Here is a 27,920-nt window from a genome sequence, read left to right as displayed (position 1 = left end):
TACAAAAGTACAAACTTTATTTTACTACAAGAATTAAAAAAGAAACCAGTAAAAGATTTAATTACCATAAAAGTGTTCTTTCCCGCTATTCGTACTAGGCTATTAGCGGCGTTAGCCTCTAATAATCCAGTACAAAATTTGTATTTTCAATAAATAAACTGAGCTAAGACAAAAGATTCTAGTCGATCACAGGCAGTAGAAGAGGCAAGTTCTTCAAGTCATGGCACGATGGAATTATCAGGAAAATCAACTGAAACACAATAAGTGAATGATTAAAAATATCCAATATTATCACTAGAAAGGTTCTAGCATAGACAAGAGGTTATAAGGTATACTAATAGTACGTAATATATGTTCTATTAGATTCTTTACTAAAATGAATGTTTAGAGGTATAAATTATTTTGTAATATTGATTCCATGTTTTAAATTTGCTCCAAAATAGGCCAAATTTGCCACAAAATGTTATCCCTTGATCACTAACCCTATCTTCCTTATGGGTAATACAAGTTTGTTATAAAAACATAACCTTATTTACTTGTAAAATAGGTAAAACGCATACGCTATTAATATCAGATGTTCAAAAAACAAATTTTTGTCTATTTTCAAGTCTTTGAACAAGATATTAGACACAACAAGTTAAATTTAATCAGCTGTTTTTCCTTTCTCATAGCGATGAAAGGTCTGAATAGTTGACTTTGAAAAAATAATGTTGCAAAACTAAACACGTGTTTTTATTTGCAGTTTGCTTTCATTAACACAGCTGTTAATGCCAACAATGGAAATATCATCTTTACAGGTTTTAATTTCTTCCCTTATACTTAGTATATAGGAAAAAGATTGTATTTTCAAAACTTTCGAGTTTGAAGTTATGAATGGATATACCCGTTTTGGGATTCCCTGAACCTAAATTAGTGTTATTTTTATCCAATTTTGATGGAATTTGGTACTTGGGTCTAATCAACGGTAACATTCAACCGTTTTCTTTTAATTTTTGAATGCTTTATTTTCAATGGTTATTACCTCATACAAAATACATATATAACGGTAAAATAGCATTTAATCATAAACTGCCTGAATGATTTAGATTAACATTTAGTATGTAATACCTGTAGCTGTTTTTTTTTTTTTTTTTACAAAATGGCTTAACCCCCATTTCTGTAAAAATCAAGGGTTAAAAAGTCATTGAACTTATGTGATTTTGCCATAAAAACCAATAAAATAGCGGGAAATTTAAAATAGAAAAAAAACGGCTCGACCGATTTTGAAAAAATGTATGTTATGGCCATGTTACTGTATACAAAATTGTGTAACACCTAATACTGTGAAAAATACTGTCCTAAATTTATTGTAACTGTTGAGATTATGCCCGTAAAGTAACCTTAGTTACTCCCACCGCTTGCTTACGATAAGGGTTGTCGACAAGCTAATGGGAGAAAGTATTAATATGGTAAGGGGAATATTTTATTCATTGAATGATCAACCGAATTTGGCGACTAACGCAATTAATATCAATATTGTTTTTACACTTATTATTCTTTAAACAATGCTAAATGCTCAAAATATGTAGCCTATATTTCATCCAATTTATCGCAGTTAGGTGAATTAACGTAATCCTTGAAAGTAACCGTCGATTTCGACGGGTTTCACCTAGTTACTATTAAATAGTATTAGTTAATATATCGATGTTCACATGACCGGATGTGTCATCAGCTCTATCCCTAGTCCGTCGGTCATTACCCCTCGAGGCACCGGCCGATGGACCAGGGAACAGCTATGATTTACACTATCACCCTCTACTACGACATTTTTTTTAGGTAAACATTCCAACGCTCATGATGACATCGAACACTCATGCATATTTGTATATAGGCCTAGCCAGTCCAAAACCTGAATACACTGTAGGTATGAATCAGACCGCTTATATCATAAACAACTAAATATTAAGGCTAGTTTCCTAACCAGAGAACACACAAGAATGGCACTTTACAAGACTTTTTATACCAAGCCTTCATAAACTAAGAGTATTTCATAAGTTACGTTGCCTGTGTAGATTTAGACTTAAAATCAGTAAAAAATCAGTAATGGATTGAAAATCTAAGTGTTATTTACGTTTTGTTTGCACTATAATGTAGTGTACCTGTTTCTCGAAATCGACTAATTTTTAAGCTATGTGTATTACCAGGAATTATTTCAAAACTAATAAATAAATAACGTCTTTGTTGGGCAGCGTACATCAGATTATAGATCTGTTTTACATTAAAACTTTTGTCATTCAAGGAGTTTAAAATACTCAACTAAAAGCTTATGTTATTAATAAAAAAATCACACTGTTCATAACAGTTTGATATAATCAACATTTTTTTGAAAATGTTTAATACTGTGAGTGAAAGAGTTTTTTTTTAGCAACTACCACAGTACTACGTAAAATCCAAACAATATTTAGGTTGATTGGAGGTCATCACTTTCTCGCAACTACGCGATAGAGGGCTGACCCAACACCCCAATAACTGGAATGGATTGTTGTGAAAGGAAACTCTAAGAATTTGCAAATGAAGTCCATTCTGAGTAACGTGTGGGGATTAACGGGACATTCTGTACGCTGTTTACAAAATATTTCCTTTGCCTTTCCAAGTACTGAATCTATATGGTTTTGCTTATATTAAACAATAAGTCAAATACGTTGTAGCAGATGTCTTTGGCTGCATTTTACAACAGGTATTTCGTTCACCTTTCTCAGAAATAGCTGTTCATGGCGTGTTCCTGAATCAACAATAAGGTATATTGTGTTATTGTCCTAATAAACACGAGAGACATTCGCCTATCTTTATGGTCGTATTATATAAATAACATTGAACTGATTAATTTAACAAATGATCATTGTTAATTTATTGTAACACTTAGGATATTTATGTACTGTACATTTATGTTTTATGTTTTACATTTATGTTTGTTTTGTACTGTATTTATGTTTTAGTATATATACTGTTTAAATATTTATTTATTCAATCAATGTCCTGACTAATCAATACACAACCTAAACGATATTAAATAGAGATTTGATCATATTGTCATAGCATCTCTTTATAAGAAATCTGTCCGGAGTATGTGCAATTTTGGTTTATTAAACTTATTGGTAAATTGGTGTAAGATTGTTTTAGGTTTATTCGTAATCCGGACGCATACGAAGTTGAAGCTTTTGCTTTGGTATTGACAGTCAAGTAAAATAAATAAATAATTAAAATAAATAAATAATTAAATAATCTTATAAATTTAAGAAAATGGGTTATTCGTTTGGCTCTGCTACCCGACCATTTTTATTATTGAGGTCTCAAATTAAAGGTATGCACGCACAGATTTGCCATCAAGCATCGGCGTATATTTTTCTATTATCTCACTCGGCTTATACGTAAACGAAATTGCTCCCCATGTTTTTCTTATGGGAGTTAAATTTGGTTTTCATGATTTTCTTCGTTAGGCTAAACAAATCATGTTAACAATTTAATTTTTGAGTTGTTCTAATTCTTATAACGTAGTTTTCTAAAGTTATCTGTTGTGGCTGCCTAGAAATAATCGGACGTTTGTTTCTCCTTTGAAAATGTATTGATAATTATAGTAGTGGTAGTTAGTTATGTTACAAGACTATGACAAATTGCCAATTATTGAGTCAACTTGGTCCCCACGCACAGGCTTCGCATATGTGGGCCCTGTCGATTTTCAGAAATTACGTTCATTCTGTATCTATTATTCTTTTGTTATGAATTGCTTTTGATTTTATTTATTTGATTTAATTTTACTATGGTATTTTTCCGGACAAACTCCATTAAACATATAGCACGGGTCGAGGTTAATTTAACAACTTAAAACTAATTCATTCAACAATAGTTTACCTGAAAACTATTTTACTAATATTTGTTTAAAGTTTTACAGAATACACTTACACATGATGCTATTGTATGTTTTTATTTATACATGATATAGGCACTTACAACAAAACTTGTGAATTTTTGTGTTTATTTATACATTTATTGTATGGCAACAACGTAAACTTAAAGATAGGAGCGAGTGTATGCAATTCCAAGATAGAGTTTAGTATTCACCGATCCTACGATAGTTTAAGAGTATATTTCGTACCTAGGGCCGAAAATGACTTTTTTCAGCTCGGGATCATTTTTAAGTTCGAGACGAAGATGAAATCGGTCCGTGGTACGATTGCTGTTTTTCACCAAACTATACAAAACTGAGAAAATATATCAATAATGTAGGCAAGCATGTTTCTTTACAACCTTTTTATCAGCTCGTGAACATCACAGAGAAAATATCCGCATATCGGTGGAAATGTATTTTCCTGTCGATCTACAGAATGCCTTTATAAATTAAAATAGGCTAAAAAGACATAAAAAAAAGAATTACAAATGTTTAAAACTAACATGGGTTTAACGGGTTGCTATGCTGGTGACGAAATAACAACTAATTATGAAAATAAAATCAAAACAAATGGAACATATTCCAATCACATTTATTATTTACAGTGTATGTTAATACCCCCGCCGCAGCAAACCTGCAGACTTAGCGAATTTCCATTTGCCTGATTGGATTTAAACTAAAATGTCTCCTTAAAAATATCACATTTATTCCCTATTTAAACAGAATTAGTTTAATGAGTACTTAGGTTTGCTGCAACAGGGAGGGTAAACAAGTTTTTTTATGTAAAATGTTAAAAGGTACTGTGGTTTAGTAAGAAGTTAATGTATTTTCCAAATTTGATTAAAATATTTTCATAAACAAGCAAACTACAACAGTTGACTTCTGCTCCATAAGAATAACATGGGAATTTTAAAATTACAATTTTTTTGAATTTTCTCCGTAACAATTAGGCGCATAATAACGCTTCAATATACTAAATTATTTGTTTTTTAAGCTCTACAAAATGGTTTGAAAAGAAATTTAGAAATTTGGTGTTTTTAGAGTCAAAAATGGGAAAACCTATTTTTACCCCATAAAACCCCCCATAAACCCCCGTTCCCATAGTCCGATCATGCTGGTTCGCGAACTCATTCAAGTTTATCCCGCCTTACACCTTCAAACCAAATTTCATCAAAATCGGACAAAAATTACTCAAGTTATCGTGCGGATGGACACACACATATATATATATATATATAAATTTGAACGAATGGTGTTTTTGGCCTCTGGGGACATCAAAATGAAAAAGTAAATCGGTCCCGGGCTTAGGTCTTACCATGAGACCTACGGTAATAGCTACTTCCCTATAGGGAAATTCGCTAAAAGGAGAAGTATGTGTAGTACATTGCATAGTTTTTGTCGAGTTTTCAACCGCTGGACCTCAACTTCATTGTACACTTCATTGTTCATTGATCACTGGGAAATCCATTGTAAACTATAAGATATGCACACTAAACAATGCAAATACTTTAAGGTTATGTGAAAAAATATTTAAAGGAATCAGCAAAAATAGTAATACATAATTGCTGGGCAGCGGTCTATTGCAATTCATTAGGGATATACTGCTTGTATATTTAATGATATATATATAAATGTTTTAATTAAATAAGCGATTTTCGGTACTAGGGCTGGAAAATTTTAATCACAACTATAGCTGCCATTTCGACCCTGGACAGCAATGCGTAGCTTTCAGCATCCAATTAACGTCTGTAAAACTACTAAAACATCGTATTGCGGTGAAAAATATTTGCCAATCATACTCAATCAACTGCAGTTCCTGATTTAATTAAGGGTATTATTAAAAAGTACTCGTGCAGTAATCAATTAAACAGGGTAACGAATTGAAGGATGGATACAACTAGACTATAAGGACGCAAAATACGCGTAGGTACAACTAGACGTAGGGACTACTAGACGGAGGGACCACTAGTCGTAGAGACTACTAGTCATAGAGACTACTAGTCGTAGGGACAACTGGTCGCATCCGTACAAGCTAGGTGATACTACTTGTCGGTGGGATACACGTCTAGTTGTACCTACGTCTACTTGTACCTACGTCTAGTTGTACCTCCTAAAAATCTGCAGGTACAACTAGTCGGGTGAGCCACCGTCTACTTGTACCTACGTCTAGTTGTACCTACGACTAGTTGTCCCTAGGCCTCGAGGTACAAGTAGACGGAGGGACAACGAGACGGAGGGACAACGAGACGCGGTCCCGTCAGATTGCTGATACCGTTTTTATTTATTTGTTAATGCTTTGTCTTGGCTAATTGATTAACTGTGACAGTCAAGTTTATTAAATAGCTACTACAAAGCAAGAACATCTGTTTTGTGTGTTGAAGCAATGGAGAAGTTGTGATCGTTAAAAAAAACTTCATAAAAATCAGGACCATCTTTGTTCTAACCGTTAACGTTGTGTTAGGGTTTAAATACACCTAGTTGCTTACCGATCTCATGAAAGTGATATTAGTAAAAACAGCACATTATTTAAATACCCCCACCACAGCAAACATGCACACTAAGTGAATTTCCATATCGGGGATTTTATTTTCACACAAATCTATTTTAATATCATTAGGTTTAATGAGTAATGAGTAGTTTGCTAATACAGGGAGAGTAAAACTTAGTTTTAATAAAATATTAATAGCTTAGTATAAGATAAATACATTTATCATGTTTTATCAAAATATATCAATAAATAAGCAAACTATAAAAGTTAACTTATTCTTCATACGAATAACTTGATAATTTTAAATTTACATTTTTTAAATTTCCTCCGTACCTGAAAACCGTATAAACACCTAAATATATAGAATTATTTGTTTTCAAGTAATCGTGCTAATGGACACACACATAAAAGGTGAATTTGAACGGATTTTGTTTTTTGGCCTCTGGGGGATATCAAAACGAAAAAATAAATCGTTCTCGGGTTTTACCATGAGACCTACCGTAGGTTATTCCCTATATGGGATATTCTCTAAACCAACAATTTTTGTGTTCCCTAAACGGAAATGGTGCCTTTTAACTATCATCGGGAGAGGAGGTGCTCTCTTATACCAGGTCAAATGGAAGACCAAACTGTGTAGAAGGGGCATGACGATCAACTTCTAAAATGTGAAATTTAGGCGTGGAAAGTTGATACATATTTCCAAAGACTGTCTCTATTTAAATAAGCTTTGAAATCCAGCTGATCAGTTGATACTTGTTGTTGTTTTTATTTATGTTTATAATAAAACTATACTACACATTAACATTATGTGCACTATTTGGCTGCACTTTACGTCCTACACTCATCCGAATAAATATATCGATCGATATATCGATTTCATCCGATATTTCAAGTTCGGATGGTTAGGCTAAAACCTAACCTAACTAACCGAATGAAATAATCGATATATCGAAAAGTCTATATATCGATATTTTTCATTCGAATGAGTGTCGGACGTAAAGTAAACACTATTTAATTTAATTAGTTTAGGTGCATAATAGTTAGTTTACCATCTGGCCCTGAAAGTAGCCACGCAAGTTTGTTGGTAGACGTCGTAGGCTGTGCCAGGACCACAGTTGAGCACCTGGGTGATACCGTTTCTACAGACAGCCACACTGGAGCAAGACGGGTTGAGGCGGTAGTATGTGTTGTCACGACATGTCGCTGCCGGGTCCAGTAAACCTGGGAAAATAGTTTGAGTAAGTAAACATCTAAATCTGGGTAGACTTCCGTATCTGTTGTCAAAAAAAAACCGAATGAAAATATCGATAAATATATCGATTATTCAATTTATCGAATGAAACAATCGAAATATCGAATAATTGATAGTTTCATTCGGTTGTTTTTGACAACAGATACGAAAGTCCACCTCTTTTCTAACCAGCAATTCAGTGTGTGTGCTATGGTAGGTTATTTTATATTCTTTGTAAGTTGGTGTACCAAAGTGACGAAGTGAAAAGGTGACTATTTTAAACGGTAGCGTATATTATTATATCACATAAACTACGATGAGAAACTAAATATTAAATAGTTTCATTGAGCAAACTAGGAGAAACTCAATTCTTTGAATAAAACAGTATTTAATGAATACTTAAGAACCGAAGGCAAAAACTATCACTCTTAGGTTAAATTAAAGCTTTAAATGTTCTATATTTAAAAGAATGTTGAGAAAATCTATTTTGTATAGTTTCTAGCTTGATACAGGCTCTAAAATAAAAGCTAGGAAGATGAACAGCCCCAATATGTATTTGTAGTTAGCAAGGTGATCTTTACCTACGACCGTTTGTTAAACTAGCCTTTTCAATTCAGTTTTTAGAATTGAAAAGATTCACTTAAAGGTATTGTTTACTTACTTTACAGCATTTTGGACGAATGCGTTCAAGAATTGAGATGGCTTGAACATAAACTTATCAGCTGTTAAGGCCAAATTGATTTTACAATAAGTGAGTGGTTGGGACAATGAGTGGTCACATCAAAATCAGTGGCAATGAGAGGTTATGCACGAACACATAACCTCTCCTAGACGTTATGAGTAGTGATTGTTAACAATTAAAAACTTTTGTAGGCAAAGTACTGTACGCAACTCGTGTAATTAGTCTTTAGAAGTTTTAAAGGCTCCCGCCAAGGCTCGAACCTTTATTTTTCTACTTACGTGACCTACAATACTACAATAAACTCCATCTTACATGGATATGGATAATCAACAATACTTCTGCATAACAGAAACTTTTACTTACTTGCAGGTATTTTCTTGAGGTTGTAGTACGCCTCGGGACCAGCCACCGCAGGGGCTACTGCTGGAGCAGCCTCGGGCCCCTGGGTGGGCTCAGGCAGAAGGGCGGGTTCCGAGGGAGGTGCCGGGGGTCCAGGAGATAGCGTGGGGTACGTCGTTTCCCCCTCAGGTACTGTAGAGGTCTCTGGAGGAGGGGGTGGCTGGTTGGAGGGTACGCCGTCACATTGGACTCTGTAGGGGTAGTCGCATACTTGAAGGTCCTAGACAATCGTTAATATTATCAACTTTGGATAGTAAGTAGACTTTTCAATTTATAGATCTATCACTTCATAGTGCTATTTTATAGATTCGGGGTTATGTTTATAGCTTAAGGGTTGACGTCTGTGACTTTGGTTACTAGAGGGGGGTTAGGGGTGTTATACCGTCAAATCCACAAGCATTTTAGAGGCTTGGAGAGCTTTTTAAAAACAACTTTATTTTCCCGGTTACTTTTAAAATATTATAAAAGAATCTTCAGCTTAGCTTGGAGAAGTATTTGATCACACATTAACTAAAAATATTTATCATCACTTAGTGTAAAAATCGGAGGTATTTTTTTTATACTATCTTGCTTTTAAGGGGTGAAAAAATAAGAATTATAGGTAAGAGTTTTCAGAATATATATATATTTTATGGTGAGGTTTTTTTATGAAGAGTCCTCTTAGTCCTGTAGTGAAAAAATTGTTTATTGTAAAAAATTACGTTTTATAGGATCATCATAGGGCTTTTAAATGCTGACATTTCCCACGCAAGTGTAAAATTGTAAACATTACACTTTAGGCTCGATGAACTCAGTACTCTAAAGCTATCAATTTAAGTTGAGTTAATTATTTTTAGATAAGTAGGCACAGTATTTTGTCCCAACACGTTTGATAACTTTGAATTTTAACAGATCCCAAACTTTATTCATGCCAATTGCAATCTGTTATTCTTTAATTCTAACCATAAGTTACCTTGTGGAAGTTGAGCCCGGCAGGACAAGTGAACTCGAAGGGCGTGTACCCGACACACATGTAGAACACTCCGCAGTTCTTGGTGCTCCTGTAGGTGCCGAACTCCGTGGGACAGCGAGCTCCAGGAGATCCAAGGTCCTGACTGTCCGGAGTCTGTCCTGGAAACTCTGAACTCCCAGGGTACTGACCACCCGAGCCTCCAGAGCCGCCAGCCCCACCAACGCCACCTCCAACTCCGGGCTCTGGGAATGTATGATCAGTGAGGGGTGGAATCTTTGGTAATTAAACTCCCATGTTTGACAGCATGCTTTGTGCAAACAGCTCTAAGACCGTAAACTAATAAACACTGGGAAACAATCTTATAATTTCAGCTGAAAAGGAGTGTATCAATCAAGTTGTACTATTATGCTGGTTAAACTATTGTGCGTTGTGTGCAGAAAAATGAAGGAAATTACAGTTAAAATAGTGGATACATCAATCATATAGAAAAGTGTTTTAAGCGGAATGTTTACATCCTCCTTGTTAGTTTTTTCTGAAAGCAAAGATAAACTTGGTACATCAAGATAGTATTTTTAAATTAAATTAAATCATTGCTGGTATTTTTGGAGTGCGACAGTTCTGTCCAAGAGGTAAATGTTCTAATTGCCAATCCCCAAAGGATTTCATGGTTGTGATAATTAAAAAAAACTCGGCCTTAAGCTGTGGGCAGTCATTTGAATAAAACAGAATAGATTTGTGTCTCAACTAAGAGAAACTTATTCAGATTTTAGGTGTTCTCCCCATTTGTCCAAGTCAGATAATTTTTTTTGATTTGGTATACAAAAACATAGCCAATTAATGGAGACCTGGGAATTCTGTTTACCCAAAAGATTGACTGGAGTTACTTGGAGAAAAGTAATTATCAGTGTCGATTTCGATTACGTAGGTTATTAAAATACTTCAGCGTCCAGCGCCCGCGCAAGACTTAATCTACTAGCTATTAAACGTCCTGCAATTATCTATAAATCTTGATGACTCTACTTTATATACAAATCATATTAAAACTGCCCTCAATATGATGCAAGTTTAGTAAACTGCAGGAATAAGCCATTATAAATTTGCCAACTGTTCACGAAAAAAAATTATAGCTTACGGAAATATAATTAATTTTCTTTAGATTTTAGCAGTTTGATTTATTAATTGCCTCATTCACAAACTCATGAGTCTCTGTAATGTGTCGATGTGCACTTTTTACTTGCCTAGCTCTCGGTCATTCAGGTCAGCAATTCAATGCATAGTGAAAAACAATATACTTTGACTATATTTGAACCCGTGACCTCTAAGACAAATCTAACACTCTAACCACTAGAGAGGATTCACAACGCCACGTCATACTCACGTTGGGTAGGCTCTGTGCAGGCGACGTTGAAGGCGTAATCGCAAAAGTTTGTGGCCTCGTTGAAGTAAAGACCCAGAGGACATTCTTGCTCCACCACTACATCATCCCAGCAGTTGACAAACTTGCCACAAGAGGTCCCGGGGAATTGTCCCCTTGGAGCCTTGCAGAGGGCTTTCAGACCTTCCGCGGGCTGGGAAGTCGTCGTCTCGCCTCCCCACTGGTTGTCCACCTAGAACATCAAAGAGTTAGCTTGTAGAAGGATACAAATTGGTGAAAATTTGTGTTTCAAAGCTTGCAGCTTGCTTATTTAATTTGTCGAAGATGGTGTTTTAGTCTCTGATTGATCAAAAATCACTACCTTTGCATGCAAAACACTTTCTAAGTAATAATTACCATTCAGAAATGCTGCTGCAATCACCAGTACATTATAGCTAAAAAAATGTTTTCTTTATTTTGCTATCAGATTGGACATTTGTGAATCCACTTTGATAGCTTTAAATCTTAAAAGGATAACAGGATTCATTCAAAATAAATCTTGAAGCTACCCAAGGAAATTTGAAAGTTGTTCTGGAGTAAGGTGTTTGAATAGGCCATCCTATCGAAACGTTGAACAACTTGGCTATTATGATTAGAACTGTTGACAGGCACTGTAAATCTATATGGGTTGAAATATTCACTACAGTCTGCATGATGGAGCCTGTCTCTTCGTCTACCTGGGGACTGTCGTAGCAGGTAGGTTATATCATACATACTATATGTGCTTGTTGAGGGTCTTGAGAAACCTTCATGGTAATAAATCACTCAACCACCTACCTCAGGTAAAGGTTGTGGCGGAGGTGGAGGAGTATCAGGCGGACCTGGGGGCAGTGGCGCCTGTATGGTCGGTTGTGGAGGCAGCGCCGATGTGCCGGGGATGGGAGCGTCAGGGCCAACTGGGGCGGCGGGGGCGGCGTCTTGTCTATAGTCTCCATAGTATCCTCTGTTGAGCAGAGGGCTGGAGTATAGACTGGGAGCCTGAGGAGCTCTCTGCGCCACCGCCTGCTGCCATTGAAGAATCTGCTTCTGGTAGTTCAGTGCAGCTTGGTCTGGAAAAGATTCAGAGTGTTACTTCTGAAGAAATCATTTCCGCCTATACTTGACAGTGTATTTATTTATTTCGAAAGGGGTTGGTGGCCTCTTACACATTGCATTTGCCAGTCCACATGGGTCGCAGAGCAAACATCCAACAAGGCTTACATATAGCCATTTTTCATTTGGCTATCAATAAAAGTCTGTTATGGCAACAGAACGACAGAACAAGACCAGGGTAAGGACCGTTCCCTTACAAAAACGTTGGTAAATGTAAATGGCCGAGATATGTATGTATGTTTAACAAAATACTTTTTTCAGTTTGACCCCGTAACCAAACACTCAATATTATTTTCGTATGTTACTTCTGAGATGGCAACTAAAATAAATCATAGTGTTTCGAAAACAATACAACTTACTTATCATTGAACTTTGTAATTCTCTACCCCAAAAAATCAATTTCAGATTATGAGTGCTTTAAAGTGCAACGTTTTACTTTGTTAGCTTAGTGGTTAAAGTAACGGAAAGTGTGAAAGCAACGGGTTGATCTTCGATTCATCCACAAAAGTTTTAGAGGCATGGATTTCCCTTGAAGGGGATTTAAGTCTACCATACAGAATTTGAGAAGAATTAGTGTAGACATTAACAGAAAAAGGTTTACAGCTATTTTTTGTGGGATAGTTCCTCTACAGTGTCCAATCATACATCATTAATCTAAATAAACATAGATTCCATTGCTAAGTGTAATGCATTTGGTTACCATTTTTATTTCATTACATTACCTCACTTGGCTAAGTTACTGAGGCTGTGAACCGCTTCGGAGCCAGCCAATGTAAGAAGCCAGTACGAAAAACAACCTAAACTATAGACATGAATCAGCCGCATCATGAAGTATTGTTCCGCAAACGAGCATCCACAACAAACAAAACCGTATTAGCTTTAGCTAAACAAAGAAAGGCAATATTACGTAAGCTTATAGTGTGGGAGCGCCTGTAATAGAGGAGCATGTCATATTGCTGTCTTTGATACTTACTGGACAATCAATGACATTAGCGGTTCATTCACCTTTCAAGTTGTGTAATCTACTGAGATGCTTAGTAAATTAGCTTCTTGATAGGATCATAGTGCCTTTAGTGTAAGCAAAGCTGGTCTGATATTGTAGGAGACTTCTGCATGAGAGAAAATAGTTCAAACCCTCCTAATCACCAATGGGTTTTAGTTATATATAGCCATGGCCATTCCTTAACCAACGTTAGCTTGTAAGTCCAACAATAAAAAAATATGGTTTATCTCAGGTAAAGAGAAGCTTTTCCACATCGAGACAATTACTCCTTTATTGTGCTAATTCTTATGTCACACTCTATATATTCTATTCTATTCAAATAGAATAGAAACGGAAATTCCTACAAAATTGAGTATACATAGTAACAGAAAAAATGAAAGAAACTCGAGCAGTCTGTGACACAATCATAAACTCTTGTCAACTTTCAATTGGCATTTGGAAGCTGTTTTAGACTTAAAAATGAAAAGTCTGTCATAAGATTTATCATCCTAAGCTTACAACAGTTTTTTAGGTAGTCCCTGCAAATTGTAGAGTTGTTGTTCGTTGTTTAATGTGTGTCTTGGTATTTAAATTAGCCTAAAAGGGATTTCAATAATTATATAAAGGCCCTTTGAATCGATCTTAGTGCATTCCAAACGCTACCAACTAGAGGAAAACAAGACTAATATTCTACACTAGTATGTGATGACTAAATTAAATGCAAAAATTTCAATTTACGGACATTGACTCATCGACTATCAGCTGTTTTTGCCCAAAAAGAACTTGCTCAGGCAAGCAACCTGATGACAGCCTGTCTAAATAGCACCGATCAAATATGCAAAACGGCGTTCGCTTCCCGTCATTTTGATGTAGTTGGGAAATTTGCTAATAGCCAAGATTTCGACCACTCCTTGCAAGTTGATGTTCATTGAACTGATTTAAATGAAAGGTGAATGACAGCAGATGAAATCCCAAAAGAGTTTAGTCGATTTTGGAATTCACACCTTCAATTGATACTGGCAAACTGGAGTTCGAGATAATTGAGGTTTGATCAGAATTTGCCAAATATTGTCAAATAATTTGATGACTCCTCTTCGTCAATAGCTATACCCTTTTCCAAAATTATTTCAAATGGTTAGAAGGCTTGATGAGGCCTCTCTATAAATCATTTCATAATCACTCTTATAAACTTGCAGTTCCACTGTATAGGTTAAAAAAAATTGTATTATTGTGAGAAAATTTAACTGAAAAAGCAAAAAGTCAAGTTCATACCAAACAATACAAAAAGTATTAACAATAAAAAAGAGGGATTTAAGGCTTTAAATTAAAATAATTCTTAATACCAATAAATCGATATTCATTGTAGTGAAATGTAAAAATTAATTTTTTTAAGAATTCAATAAGTCGAGTTTTAAAAATAATGGCAAATTGGAAACATAAGTAATCTAGCGATACTATAGTCTCCTTGAGATCTCCTTAAGAAACTCCACGGATTTATAGTAAACTAGCCGCAAAAGAGCCGTCAGTATGCAAAAGAGACAATGTAGGTTTCATGAAAATGCCTTAAAAATGGTTTAAAATCCACAATTTAATTTAGAAAAAATATTGAACTGTACTACTTAACTTGATAATACGTTATTGTTAACTCAGGCTGTTAGCAACCCTCCAACTCATGTTTTACAAAAGTAGTTTTCGCTGCAGGACAAAAAAAAACAAGATTATAGAACTATACAAATCCCACACACTTTAGTCCATCGAATTCAAGACTCGTCTCATCCGACGCTTCAATCAGAACACAATGATGAATCGAAACCTTGATAGCTTAATCCGTATCTTATCCCTGTATCTACAGATGCATCTGGTTGCACCACACCCCGCGGCGATCAGAAGATACGAGCTCTGGGACAAGTCAGTGATTGCGGTGTAAACAATCTATGCGGTGGATTGTTGATCGTATTTCTTGTTTATTGTTTATTGTTGTTCTTGTTTATTGTCTGGTTGGTGAGTCAGTTCGACGTGTAACAAGTCGGCGACCGCTTGTGTTGTATTGGTTTGGCTCTTGTATTGTTATGAACCTTTGAAAATTAGTGAGAATGTTACTATTTTTTGATGGATAAAAAGAACAAATAGATAAACATAAAAATGCACTCATCATTTTTCAAGGATTCAACATCCCCTCTGCTAATCTATAAAATGGTGTGGTGTAAGGGAGTAGGTTTACTTGTTGGAGTTGATCACCATAGACCTCAGTCTCCATGAAGAGTGGTTAAATTTAAGCTCGTGTCACTAATTTTGTAGTGTGTAGGCCACTAATTTTACCTTTAAAGTGTGGAAAAGAATATACAAATCCAAATAAATCCACAAACCCCACTCTTAAGGTCTCTGACAAGGCGAATAAATATAATTCTTTCTGTCAACGTATATTTAGCCATTACAACTTGCCTTAAATGTACTGTACATGACACAATAATTATTTTGTTCAATTCGTCCAATAGGTTGAAACATGAGAGCTCCCATTATTTATAACCCACCTGAAAAATAGTTTAAATCAACCATATGTTGACCCTTTTGACCGATAATCCAAGGAAATTCCATGTCAGAGTTGACAGAACGCATTTAATTAATTCGCAGACCCCGCCAAGGAATACTAATGCGAATGTATCGTGGCTGGCGGAATGTGCTACAAGTTGCATAAATAAATGGTAAATGATCGTGAAAGATAGCTACAGCTTGGGTCAATGTTCCACTAATGAGCACTACAAGTGATGTGATCGCCAATGGATAGTGTTGCTGAAGTGCTGCAGCTTGAATGCTGGATCGGCAAATTGAGCCGAGTCTTTTTGGGCTGATCACTTGGGTGAAATTTACTGACTGTGAATGCATGAGGATGATTTGGGTTAGGCCTTATACGGTTGAATAAGTTTTTCAGCTTTTTTACCTTTGCTAAGTTTTTCTGATGTGATGACCATAAGTAAGTAGCAACTGCTGATGTTAAGAGGATAATTTTGAGATTTGCAGCTACGGAATCAGTAAATCGTCTTGTAAAAAGTCTTCCTGGAGTGATTGGCGTAGGAAAGTACACAAACACCGAACGCAAAGAGAACTATAGTTTGGAATGTTGACAGATAGTCAGTCTTTCTTTGACTCTTGAAAAGTTAACTAATTGAAAAATCTGCTAATTGAGGATAAGTTCTAGCAGTTGAAAAGGTAAGCTAACGGGCACCAAGTGATCTGAGCACTTTTAGTTGAAAGGATTTTCGCTGGCTGACCTCTCAATGATATTCAAAGTGCAAACAAAATGTTCGTGGTATTTATTTTTCCGAAATATTTTCTTTGATGTATTACATTTTTTGTTTTGTAGTTCTAGTTGAAGAAACATCATTAGTTTGCCTGTTTATTGGGAAATTGCGTATTACGGCACCAGTTCTCTTAACTACACAGAACTATAAAGACAATTCGAGGAAACTCAAACTAAAATAAAAGGAATGGAAGCTAACCATTAATATTTTTGCATAAACACCTGTCTGAATGGACAAGCTTCTTAAAGTTGCTCAAATCTGACTTGGAATTGACTGGATGTCATTTGAATGGCTCCAGAGATTTTGAAGACTTATGTTTAATCTCCTTTGATTCCATTTATTCTTGCTACAGCCGACAATAAGGATTTAAATATTCAGTAGGTGGTTTTAATGTGATTTAATTTTGCATGAGAATTTTCAAGATTTCGCTCACAGTTAATTGTAAGTTGACTTGCCAATATGTCTCCAGTTTTGAAAGAAATTTTGAAAACGATATATTAACGGAAACAAAATTTGACAATCATACTCCTAGGATTCAGACTTTTTGGCACTTAATCAGTTTAGTTGTTTGTCGAAAGCTTCAACAATTGGTCACATGACCTTGTAGAACTTCAAACTTCTTCAAACACAGAGCATTTGTTACGCCACAAACGACTGCAAACATATCTAAGTATTAAGTTACACCATCAATCATAATTACTTCTGTTCCATTACAAGGTCTTAAAGGTATTTACACGTTCTATTCTACAGATCTGCAATGATTGCCATGATTGTTCTGACAAATCTCAACTTAATCCTCTCTAGAAGATTTCCATTAGCGTCACTCCTCTGCTGTAGGCGGCGCACTCAAGGCAAGACGGGTCTAATCTCTTCTGGCGGCCTCCTAGGGTTCATCCTCTAGACTGTCATGTCAGATATGTTAAGTCTAGCATCTACAATCGTACTGCTTCTTCTTCGCGAACCTGGTCAGAAGACGCTGTACTAGTTTTTGCAAGTCTGGCTGGAAGTTTTTTTTGGGAGCTTTTTATAGGTTTGCTAGGCCGTCTTGAACTTATGTTAAGCTTGTTCTGTTGTAGAGTTGACTTTTAGATGTAGGGTTGATCTACCGTCTATAATATGTTGTAGTATTTTTAAACTTTCTTTTACTATTCCAAACTATTTAGGGAAATTTAACCAATAGACTATGGAAAGCACTAAAACTGTTAAACGTATATGTTCTTCCGACTTCAAATGCATGGACCAAAATTTTGTAGTTTACTCATAAAGTAAATTAAAAAATTAACTAGCAACTCGAGGATTTGTACACAGTAATGTTCAAATTTGCTTAAATAGATATATCGTATTATACCCTGATAAATATTTAATTTTTTCTTGAATCAGACAAGATTACAAGACCATCCTCTACAATTTTGAATGTATCATCTTTCAATTGTTTAGCAAATAATTCTTTCAATTCATACTACAAAACATAAACAGAGTTCAATGGCGGTCAACGCAATGAAAGGAAAGCGTAAAAGTGATCAAAATTATGATGGATAACAATCAATGGGCACAATGATAGCACAATAGTAGCACAATGGTAGGACAATGGTAGCAGATGCTTACATTGTGTTCTCAAGGCTTCTCTGCGGGGGTGGTAATGATGTGTCTTATTGGCAGTGTGATAGTCTTTTATACACATAGCCTAATGTACAGTAGTTGCATAAGTAGCAACATAGTAGAACATAACTGATTGGTGATTAATTCTTTTAACTGATTTCTGAAAAAATCTGTTTTTAAATTGTTTTACTGTACATCAAACTTCGGTATCCTTTAATAGTCTAATGGTTCAATTATTTTTTTTCTGTAGAAATAAAATATTTTTACCTTCGCGACAAGTAGTCCATAAATTTCTATGTCAAATCTCTTAGTAACAATGTCAGAAGTGGTTCCTTTAGTTATTGAATCATATATATCTTTAATTAAACTACAAAATTTCACATTTGGATTGTGGATTGTTAATTTTATCCTATTAAATATTTAAGGAGCCCTTTTCTTCGAAATACTAACTGTCTATTGAAAAAAGAACCAAATATGTAAGTTAGCAAAATAACAGCTGTATCCAATGCTCGTAGCTTAGAGACATTTTAGAGAGAAAATAATCATACACATTTTGGGGAAACCTTACCCAGCGAAGTAAGATCTCAAAGAAAAATTGTGTTATTACAGTACAATTTAAAAACGTATTTAATTGATTTAATTGGCACGCACAAGTAATAAGTACTCCTGTATTTATTTATATAAGAGTTAAAAGACGGGCTAGAAATAATGAAACCTTTTTTATGAAATGAGTTATTCTTGCACTTCTCAAGCAAGGTAATGTAATTTTTTCATCAGTTTCGTGTTATACAATAATACTTTGTCAGATCTTAAAAGGTTTGGTTGACTACCAGCACAATCTTCCGTTGGATACTCCAGATCGGTAATTTATATCTTGACGTCAACGACTTCTCTCAAACCACTCGTTAAAGTTCCTTGCACCTAGGCAGATTTGCATCATAAAATATCTGCATCATGTCGTTCTATAACATATTGGCTGGCGCTACCCACACATTATGGTCAATACTATCTTGACTGGCCATAACCAGTCCTATTTTTATAAAGCGAAGTTGGCTGAATCACCACAGACCCTCATTTAGCTATATACAGTTTAGAGAAATACCAGAATTAATTTTCCAACAGTGTGCTGCATTCCTTTGCCGATTATCACACACACACACTAATTTTGTATTAAAGTCAAACTGGAACTAAAAGTGAAAAAATATAGTTTTAATACTGATACACAATTAAAAAATTCCTATTTGTGTCAAAAGGTATAGAAGGCATAGGTTATTTGCGCGAGGCATTGAAGGTATATTTGGGTAGGGGTACGTCGAGTTCCTGAAAGTCAATAGGGGTGATTAAGGTTAATTTCGTATCTTTAAGATTTATTTTAAATTTTACTCGTATATTTGGACGTTTTTACATGGGTCACAAAAAGAGCACAAATAAAGTTAATAGAAATTTACTGACAAATTATGAAAGCTTGAGATTTTTTAGATGAGAAAGACAATAATTTTTAGGTTTTATTTCGTCCCAAAAAAAAACCTTCGCTTTACGATTTTAATTTCCCTTTATGAGATCTAGGCTACAGCTGCAAAAAATTACTTCAAAACAAGTAATTGAAAACAAAATGGTTATTTAAATACTGCATTAACACTGTAGTGTTTTTCATTTGGTATTTGTTACGTTTGTACAACAAATTTTAGAACAATGCATTAATGCACAACTTCTCTCACAACAAAATTAATACAATCTTACTATCCAGCTGGGAATAATGTTGAAAATATTTAGTTATTTTGTATGCCCTTTTTCTAAATAATAGAGAATAACATATTTTTGCAAGATAATCTTTCTTAAGTTTACAAAAGATATTTTAAAAATGTTTATTATGTGGTCTGCAGATAAAAAAAATCATTGGATGGAACATTCCTGAATTAGAGTGACCTGTGGGTAAACAAACCTATAAAATAGTATAGATAATGTGTGTGCATATAAATAGAAAGGCATTCTATAAACAATAAATGTTTCCCAAATAAAGCTATAGCTAATTCAACGTATAATGGATCATTATAAACCAGAAGAAGTCACATATTTATGGACTGACAGGACCTACCTGAATATTGAATGTGATTGGAACCAACTGTCCAACCAGACTGGCAACATTTCAAAAAGTCAACGACCGAAAGTAGAACTTGTGTCGTCCCAGAAAAACTAAATATTCGCAACCTCATCTGAGTACAAAAACTTGTAATCCTGTTTGAGTTTTTAATTCATCAATTATTTTTTGTTGTAAATTAACTTTTTTAATGCCGTTAATATCTCAAAAAACGTTACGTGGCTTAAGCTTTCAAACAAAATGCTAAATTTTATATTAATTTAAGGGAAATACTAAGTGTTAACATGATTGAAATGATACCCAAATTAAAATGCGTTTGATACCCAAAATGTTGTTATAGAACATTATAAAGGGCTGCCGAAGGGTGTAGGGTATGTTGTATTAATTTCTTTAAACCCAACCAAAACATATGAGAATGTTTATTTCATTTGTAAATTTCTAACTGCTATATGAATTGCTTGGAGAAGTATTGAGTTTATAGTAATCAAAGACAGCGAATGAACTAAAAAGAACGATAATCAATAAGAGCTCCTAGGGGACCAAGGTTTCCGTGATAAGGAATCAGTGTATAAAGCTACAAATTATTATTATAGATTCCTCCCATTTTCTCAAAACTGTTTAATTCGCTCCAAAAGATTAGAATATGAATATGATAGGAGTAGGTAAAAAAAATTATATGATATATAATTTAAATTTCTATTTTGCAGATCTGCCATGATTGCCAAGATTTTCCTGACAACTCTCAACTTAATCCCCTCGAGAAAATTTCCATAAGTGCCACTTCTTCTTTGCTGCAGGCTATATACAGAAATATATTTAATTCAACATAGTATTCTGAGGATCCTCAAAATCTCCTTGCCCACTGAGTACAACGGTCCGCGAAGTCCTTCACACGACTCCAAACAAAAAGCCAGGTCCCGCAAGCCAAGTCATATTTGATTGGTTGTTTTTCTCCGATCACGTGTCATCACGTACGTGTGACGTCATAATCCCGTAACATCGACGTCTTCACTAGACTTCTTCTGGATCTTCCTGCTATCGCTGAAGACTTCTAATGCTCTTATCGGGGTTAAAATTGGTTACTCATCACTTAAGATACAATTATTAAATGAAAGGTAACTTGTGATGAAATTATATGAGAAATAATTTGCTGCAACATAGCTTTGTTGTCCAAAAACTGATGACAGTTTTTAAATATGAATATTAAAAAATATTCAAGAAATCATTCAACAATTATTTGGTTTAGTAGATTCAATTTGTCTTCACATACATACGATTCAATATACCTTCTGTGTGGTTTCCCTCTCTTAGAATAGTTTTCAAACGCATACCTTTGGCAACCAATATCTACGGGCCATAAGAAGTTTGGCTAAACTAGTTGGTTGTGGACTTCAGAATATCTGGATTGAAATATAAATGGCTAGTAAAGAATTTGATGGCTTCATAGAGATAAACTATTGTGTCAAAGGTCATTGTTGTTTTGAATTATAGCTCATTATGCTGAAAACTTCCCCTACTCAAAGTCTGTAAAGTGTTGACTGTTCTGTCCCTTAACACCGAGGGTTTAATTGTCTTGGCTAAAGCAACCGTCGATCCCAGCCATAATTAAACTTACTCACACTAATTCCTCTACCAAAATTCTACAGATATTCTTTGAAAATAGGTTTTATAGGCTCAGTTGAGCCCTGGTCTTCAATCGTAATGACAATGTTGATAATTAAAAATGACCTTCACATGAACATCCGTCAGTAAGTACTACACCGAAGAGCAGCTTCACTGCAAGAACCTATCAAGAAAATTCCAAGTTCAAAGCAAATCCCTCCTCAAAGTGCAACAACCTAAGCTGACCAAGACCTAAATCAACGTCAGTGTAGGCAGACCGGTAGATAAGGCGCCAAGCAGAAGCAATTTGATCAGCTGTTTGAGTATTCGGCCCACAGAACATGTCAGCTGGTTTGACAGACAGAAAACGTGCTCTGGCTGACCATTGGCTGAAGAGACTGGCGTATCTGCGGATTCCACTGTGAGGTCACGAACAGAAGTCCTTCACAGCTTGTTGAGCTGTTAATATCTTAATTTGGCAGTTTTTGGATGAATTCGTTTGATTGGATGAACGTAGCTGATGAGTTTGATTGGATCACCGTTTTTAGACATTATTCATTTCATTGGTTTTGCTGGATTCTGTTGGTTATTGGTTGGGGTTTAGTGGATAAGTGCGTTTTGAATAAATTGGTTTGATAGGATTACTGTTAGAATGGATGATTGCGGTTTTGGGGCGTCTTCATTTAATTGGATGATCATTTTGCTTTATGAGCATGGTTTTTTAATAACCCTTTTGATATGATTATTGTCTGATCGTGTGATTGTGGTTTTGGGTGGTCTTTATCACATATTTTTGATAGATTGTTTAGTAATTTTTGGTATTTTACCTCTTGCTCGTAGTTTAATTTAAATCAATTTAATACGTTAATATGTCCTTTTGTTATTTCGTGAACTGGTGAGAAGCAAAGTGAAAATCCATATAAAGCCCAAATTACCCATGAACCTTTGAGAAAACTACAAGTCACACCCACATAAACCATATACTTAAAATGTTCGTCATGACGAGAAACCTTGCGCAAAAACTATCCATTATCTCATAAATTGCCCTACAAGGTCGTAATTGCTTTCCAAAAGGAACATTCCATATACCTAATGTTAAAAATACCTCAGCTGTATTTATTTGTATGTTATTCTTTCAGTTGATTACCTTATTAAAATCAGGTGTGACTGTTTGTTTGTATTGTAGTTTTGTATATTTCAGCTTAACTTAACCAATCAATAGTTTTATTAATACTTATGAAATCAAACGGGAGGAAGCCAGTGGGTAACAGCTAGTTTATATAATCGATAAACTGTATTAGTTATAATAACTAACTTATCTCTACGCTCTTACAACTATCATGCAAGTAAAGCAAAGAAGAGTACATACAAGACAGCAACAAATTCATCCACTTAGTTACATACACACTAATAGGGTTTATGCCCCGTAAGCTACGAAGTTCTCAGAATATTCGATGAACTAAACGTAAAATATACAACTACTGCTAGCACAACATTTAGAGTCCGCTATTTTATCGAGAACTTTTAGTGGGAAGCTGAGGCTAAGACCTAGGTTCTCCTTGAAGATTCAATTAATGAAGTTTATATACCTCCCAAAGAAGTAGATTCTTTTAAATTAACCATGACAAATATCTGTAACTAAAAATCTTAATGAAATTTAAATTTATGTTAATCCTGATATTAGCAAACTGCAAGCCCATCCACATCTTAAGTAATTGCCCCTGAAGCCCGACGCCGACGAGTCCATTACCCGCCTGATACTAACATTACTGACCAGATAGCTAATGGAGCCAAGATGCCACTGGTCGCTAATAATTATACAATTTAGACTGGAAATTGCCATCAAGGAATCTTTAGAAAATGCCTACAAGTTTTTTAAACGATGACAAAATTCTGAATGTTCTATATAATTTTATTGGTTGGGATTCTAGAATTAATGTGTTCTTTGTGTTTGCAGTATGTATTGAGTAGGTCATTAACCTGTAGGGAAGGTCGTGACTTAATGGTGAAATTAGATAATTGTGTGATTTTTGAGGGAGTACTGCGATAGCGAATTTTCTCCTTGATCGTCAGCCAGATTATTTTCCTGTCATGTTGGTAAACTGATTAAAGTAAGTCAGAAAAAAAACACTGTGAACAGCTTTATAATTATATAAATGTTAACAGCTAATTGACGAGATTTTAACACAGTATTTGAGGAAAAAAAGCTCAGAGCTCCATTATTACCTCAAGTCAAATCCCCAATAACATTGGAGTAAAGCTGATGACTTATATTTTGTTTTTGCTGGTTTTAATCGCAACACTCTTAATTTTATCTTTAGCTTGTACTAACGACAAATTTAATGGTTTTCACCGTGGTAGAAAATTGACTACAATTTTTTTTATCTGAGAGTTACAATAATTCCTTGGCTCTCTGTCAATTGACTTAATAAAAAAATGAATCGATGGACTTTGGAAGAGACTGACAAATAAATTCAGAATTTCACGAATGTCTCGACAATAGTACAAATATAACCAAGATGAAACTTGATAACAAAAGGTATATAACTAAAGCTATTGAAGAAAACTACTAAAGCATCCTACGAAAACAATATATGTAAAAGCCGTAACATCAGGATACACTCTTGTAAGAAAACGTAGCTAAACTCCTTTTTCCATCACAGCCATTATCCTCACTAAGATTACAATTACCCATTTATAACCCATAAATCTAAGTTTATTAAAAATTATTTTTGAAACTCATTTATAAACCGAAACAAAATTTAATCTTCCAAGCATTAAAAAACAAAAAAACAAATGCCTTTTACATATACAACCTCTAACATAAAATTAAGAGTTAAAACAGTGAAATCCTTGCAAAAAATTGTGGATTGCTCCTAGAATCCTGTATCCTTGGACTTGATATTGTCCTGGGGCATCTTTAGACAGGGCGATGCCCCCGGTTGCAACATCTTCGATTTACGCCCACACAACATTGCGGCACTAAAGGGAACTAGGACTTGGGACCGTTGGAGTTTGTGTTGGTGGGATTGGTGGAGCTATAAAAATATTTGCTGCCTAGAGTCTCATAAACATAGTGAAAATAGTATTTCCCGAGATGAAATTTGTGAGGAGTTAAACTAGCGAGAATTCCATTCTAGGAGATTCTAGGACTTAAGGGCGAATACTGATAGATTAAAGTTGGTGTTGGTTCATAGTTTTCAGAGTGTAAAATTTCTATCGATAGAGTAGGAATATGTCAAATAGTTAAGAGATAAAATGTTTTAGAGGTTATATAAGTAAGACAATTCTATTGAGGAAATTACTTATGTTACATTTTTAGTTTGTAGAGTATATGAAAAAGTGTAGGGGTAATGTAGTTTGTAGGATGTAAATAAAATAGAATACCATTGATAAAAAGGGAGGATAAGAAAAATATTAAATAAATGTAATGCTATGTCATAAAAAATTTACTAGTTGGTGATTACTAACCAAGATAAATTAAGATGGTTTAATATAGTAGTTTTCATCACTAGGAGTGAAAGTGGCTCTTTTTGGTTCACAATCCAAAATGTAAGTAAAAAAAAAACACTTTCGCTCCGTGTGGTAAACTACTATTTTCACCATACTGTGGAAATAACCTCCTAACCGTAAAAAATAGACCCCATTTGTGTTGTACAAAGTAGTAATCAATGTTTACATTACTATTGTTTACAAACATAACTTATATCGCGAAATTAGCAGTGTTTTCATAATGCACTGACAAAAATTTTGAGGTTAACGAACAGAAAAAGTTATCCTATTATTTTGAAGCTACCCGAAAACGATGAATTTGTGGACGACTTAGAGAACTAAAAAAGGGTTGCTTTCTGGACAGAATGGTTAAAATTAATTAGCATAAAACAATATATTATATAAAACCTGTTAAACTATCAACAGCATAATACTTATTATTCCATTGTGTTTAGAAATGGTTTATATCAGGGTGAAATTATCTCTTGCAAATTAGTAAAAACTACTAAGAATGTTTTAAAGGTAAATCTTGTTTCTATGTTTGTATCTTAAAGTTTGAATGTGTAATATATATTTTAATATTACATATCCTGTATGTTTACAAAATTTTAGTTGCATAACAAAATGTGTTGTTTTTATTTGTCTTGACCAACATTACAAGAAATCGATTCACAATTTGGAATACTCGAAGGGGATTACCTATCCAATTCAATCTTAATCCAGCGATTTCAACAAGGATATGATGACATGTTGACAAGATTTTCTGTCGATGTCGATTTTTGATAATAAATTACCAGAGATGGACCTTGCAATTAACTACTATTTAACTACTATCCTTGTAGAGTATCCTTAACTCGATCAAGGGTGGTCTAAAGATTATATAACTCTATTACGTAAAACCGTTAGTATTTTTCTGTAAAGTTGTATTTTGTGTGCAAAGTACCAATTTTAGCATGCTTCCCTAGACTTCTTCCAACCTCGCTACATTTGTAGGTTTGACTTTAGGGTGATAGTTTTATTACATATTTCCAATCAGTACATAATGCTTTAAATACTTTTAATACTTTTCATTGAAATGGTGACCATTCCAAATAGGTATTTTAACCCGAGTATGAATGGAGGTGTAGGATGAGTGGTGCGATCTTGTAGTCTTGTTAGTGACTAAGGTTGACATATTCCTTAGACACAGCTGTTAATCAATAGTCCATAAAATGACAACTAAGAGACCAACACAGTTTATAGTGGAATCCGAACCACATTTTTGCCTTGGTTTTAACAAATTTGGATTTAAATATCAGGATAGTACTGCGGATAGTCGAAGTACTCACTAGTGCGGACGTTAATCCACACCAGAGAGTATCGCATCCACAGTGCACTACTATAAATATCCACAATTCGGGGTAATTATGTTATTGTTTCGAACAATTATGAGTCATTAAATTTATAAATTTAGAAGCTAACCCAAGGTAAGCTACAAACGAAATATAAAATACAATCCCGGTACTAAACTCAAACGTAAAACAAATGTAAGTGTAATGTAGTAAATAAAGTTTTTCATCCTAATCCTTAGGAAAGTATAAGGAAATGAGAATTTTTTTGTGATTCCATTCCATCGTGGTAAATAACTTAGTTTGCTCATTTGTAAAATAATATTTTGTTGCCCAACTAAAAAAAAATAGTTAAGGATTAAAAATGTGTAGCAATGTATTGCACACAGTTCATTTGATAAAAGGCATTTCTAGTGAACAATTTTTTGATCTTTTATTATTTTAAAATCATTGTACTTTGTAACATAGAGATACGCCACACCCCCATCTGTGAATACAAGCACGCGCCAAAACTACATCAGTATTCTGTATTTCTCTCTATGAGGTATCAACATTCTTCTTCTGGTTGTTCCCACCGACAGAAACCGCAAAACACTAGTAAAGTATGAATACAATTTATTCATCTTGTAAAATTATTACGTCAAGTCAAAAAAGTATACTCTTTCAAAACTTTGTTCGTAACTATCCACTTCTAAAATAACAGATTCAAATTGGCATTTTGATCCTAATTATTTATCATTATTACTGATGAATTTAAAATATGACTAGTTATTAAAAATATTAATAAATGTCGAGTAAAATATAAATAAAAAGGTGTGTATTACTATTTAATCGTTGCATTACATTTCCATTTCTCATATAAATGTGCCCCCCCCCCCCCTAATAAAAATGTTTTTGAACTTAGTTAAAAATAGAGAACGAAATAGTACTTATCCTTTCACTATTTATTTTAATTGTAGTCACTGAAAAATTAATTTTCAAATTAACGAACCACCCCTTATCTTAATCTCAAACTTTTTAACAACATAAATTTTAAAATATTTGACTATTGTATTAGGTAGCTTTTAAACGTTTTCATGTAAAGATAGTGTAAATAGAAACAGTGATAGAAGACCAACATGTAAGCATATCCTATTAAACACCCTTCAATCAATTTAAGAAAGATACAAATTTACAATAAACTAAAATTCAAAATATTTGTTGTAATTACCATTGGCCCTGCTAATCTGGTGGTGCTGCAGCCCCTGGTACTGGTAGGGCTGGTAGCCACAGACGTTAACGACCACGAGGCTAACGACAATAACGACCACGGGAGTAACGACCAACGACCGCGCCAT

General features: G+C 34.5%; 1 protein-coding gene across 1 annotated transcript; it reads right to left on the bottom strand.

Annotated features, from left to right (window-relative positions):
* LOC128992649 (uncharacterized) lies at positions 1–27,920 on the bottom strand. The gene is made up of 7 exons (XM_054416335.1): positions 27,794–27,920; positions 11,869–12,140; positions 11,056–11,284; positions 9,678–9,919; positions 8,690–8,945; positions 7,463–7,634; positions 1–250 (listed from the first exon to the last, which is right to left on the bottom strand). The coding sequence occupies exons 1-7, from the start codon at positions 27,918–27,920 to the stop codon at positions 247–249; spliced, it is 1,302 nt and encodes a 433-aa protein (XP_054272310.1). The 3' UTR covers positions 1–246.

Source organism: Macrosteles quadrilineatus, unplaced genomic scaffold (genome assembly GCF_028750875.1).
Source record: "Macrosteles quadrilineatus isolate MER2022 unplaced genomic scaffold, UCM_ALF_1.0 Scaffold_4__1_contigs__length_99947679, whole genome shotgun sequence".
Taxonomy (NCBI): domain Eukaryota; kingdom Metazoa; phylum Arthropoda; class Insecta; order Hemiptera; family Cicadellidae; genus Macrosteles; species Macrosteles quadrilineatus.
Note: the sequence above shows the minus strand (reverse complement) of the source record. Positions and strands in the feature narration are given on the sequence as shown.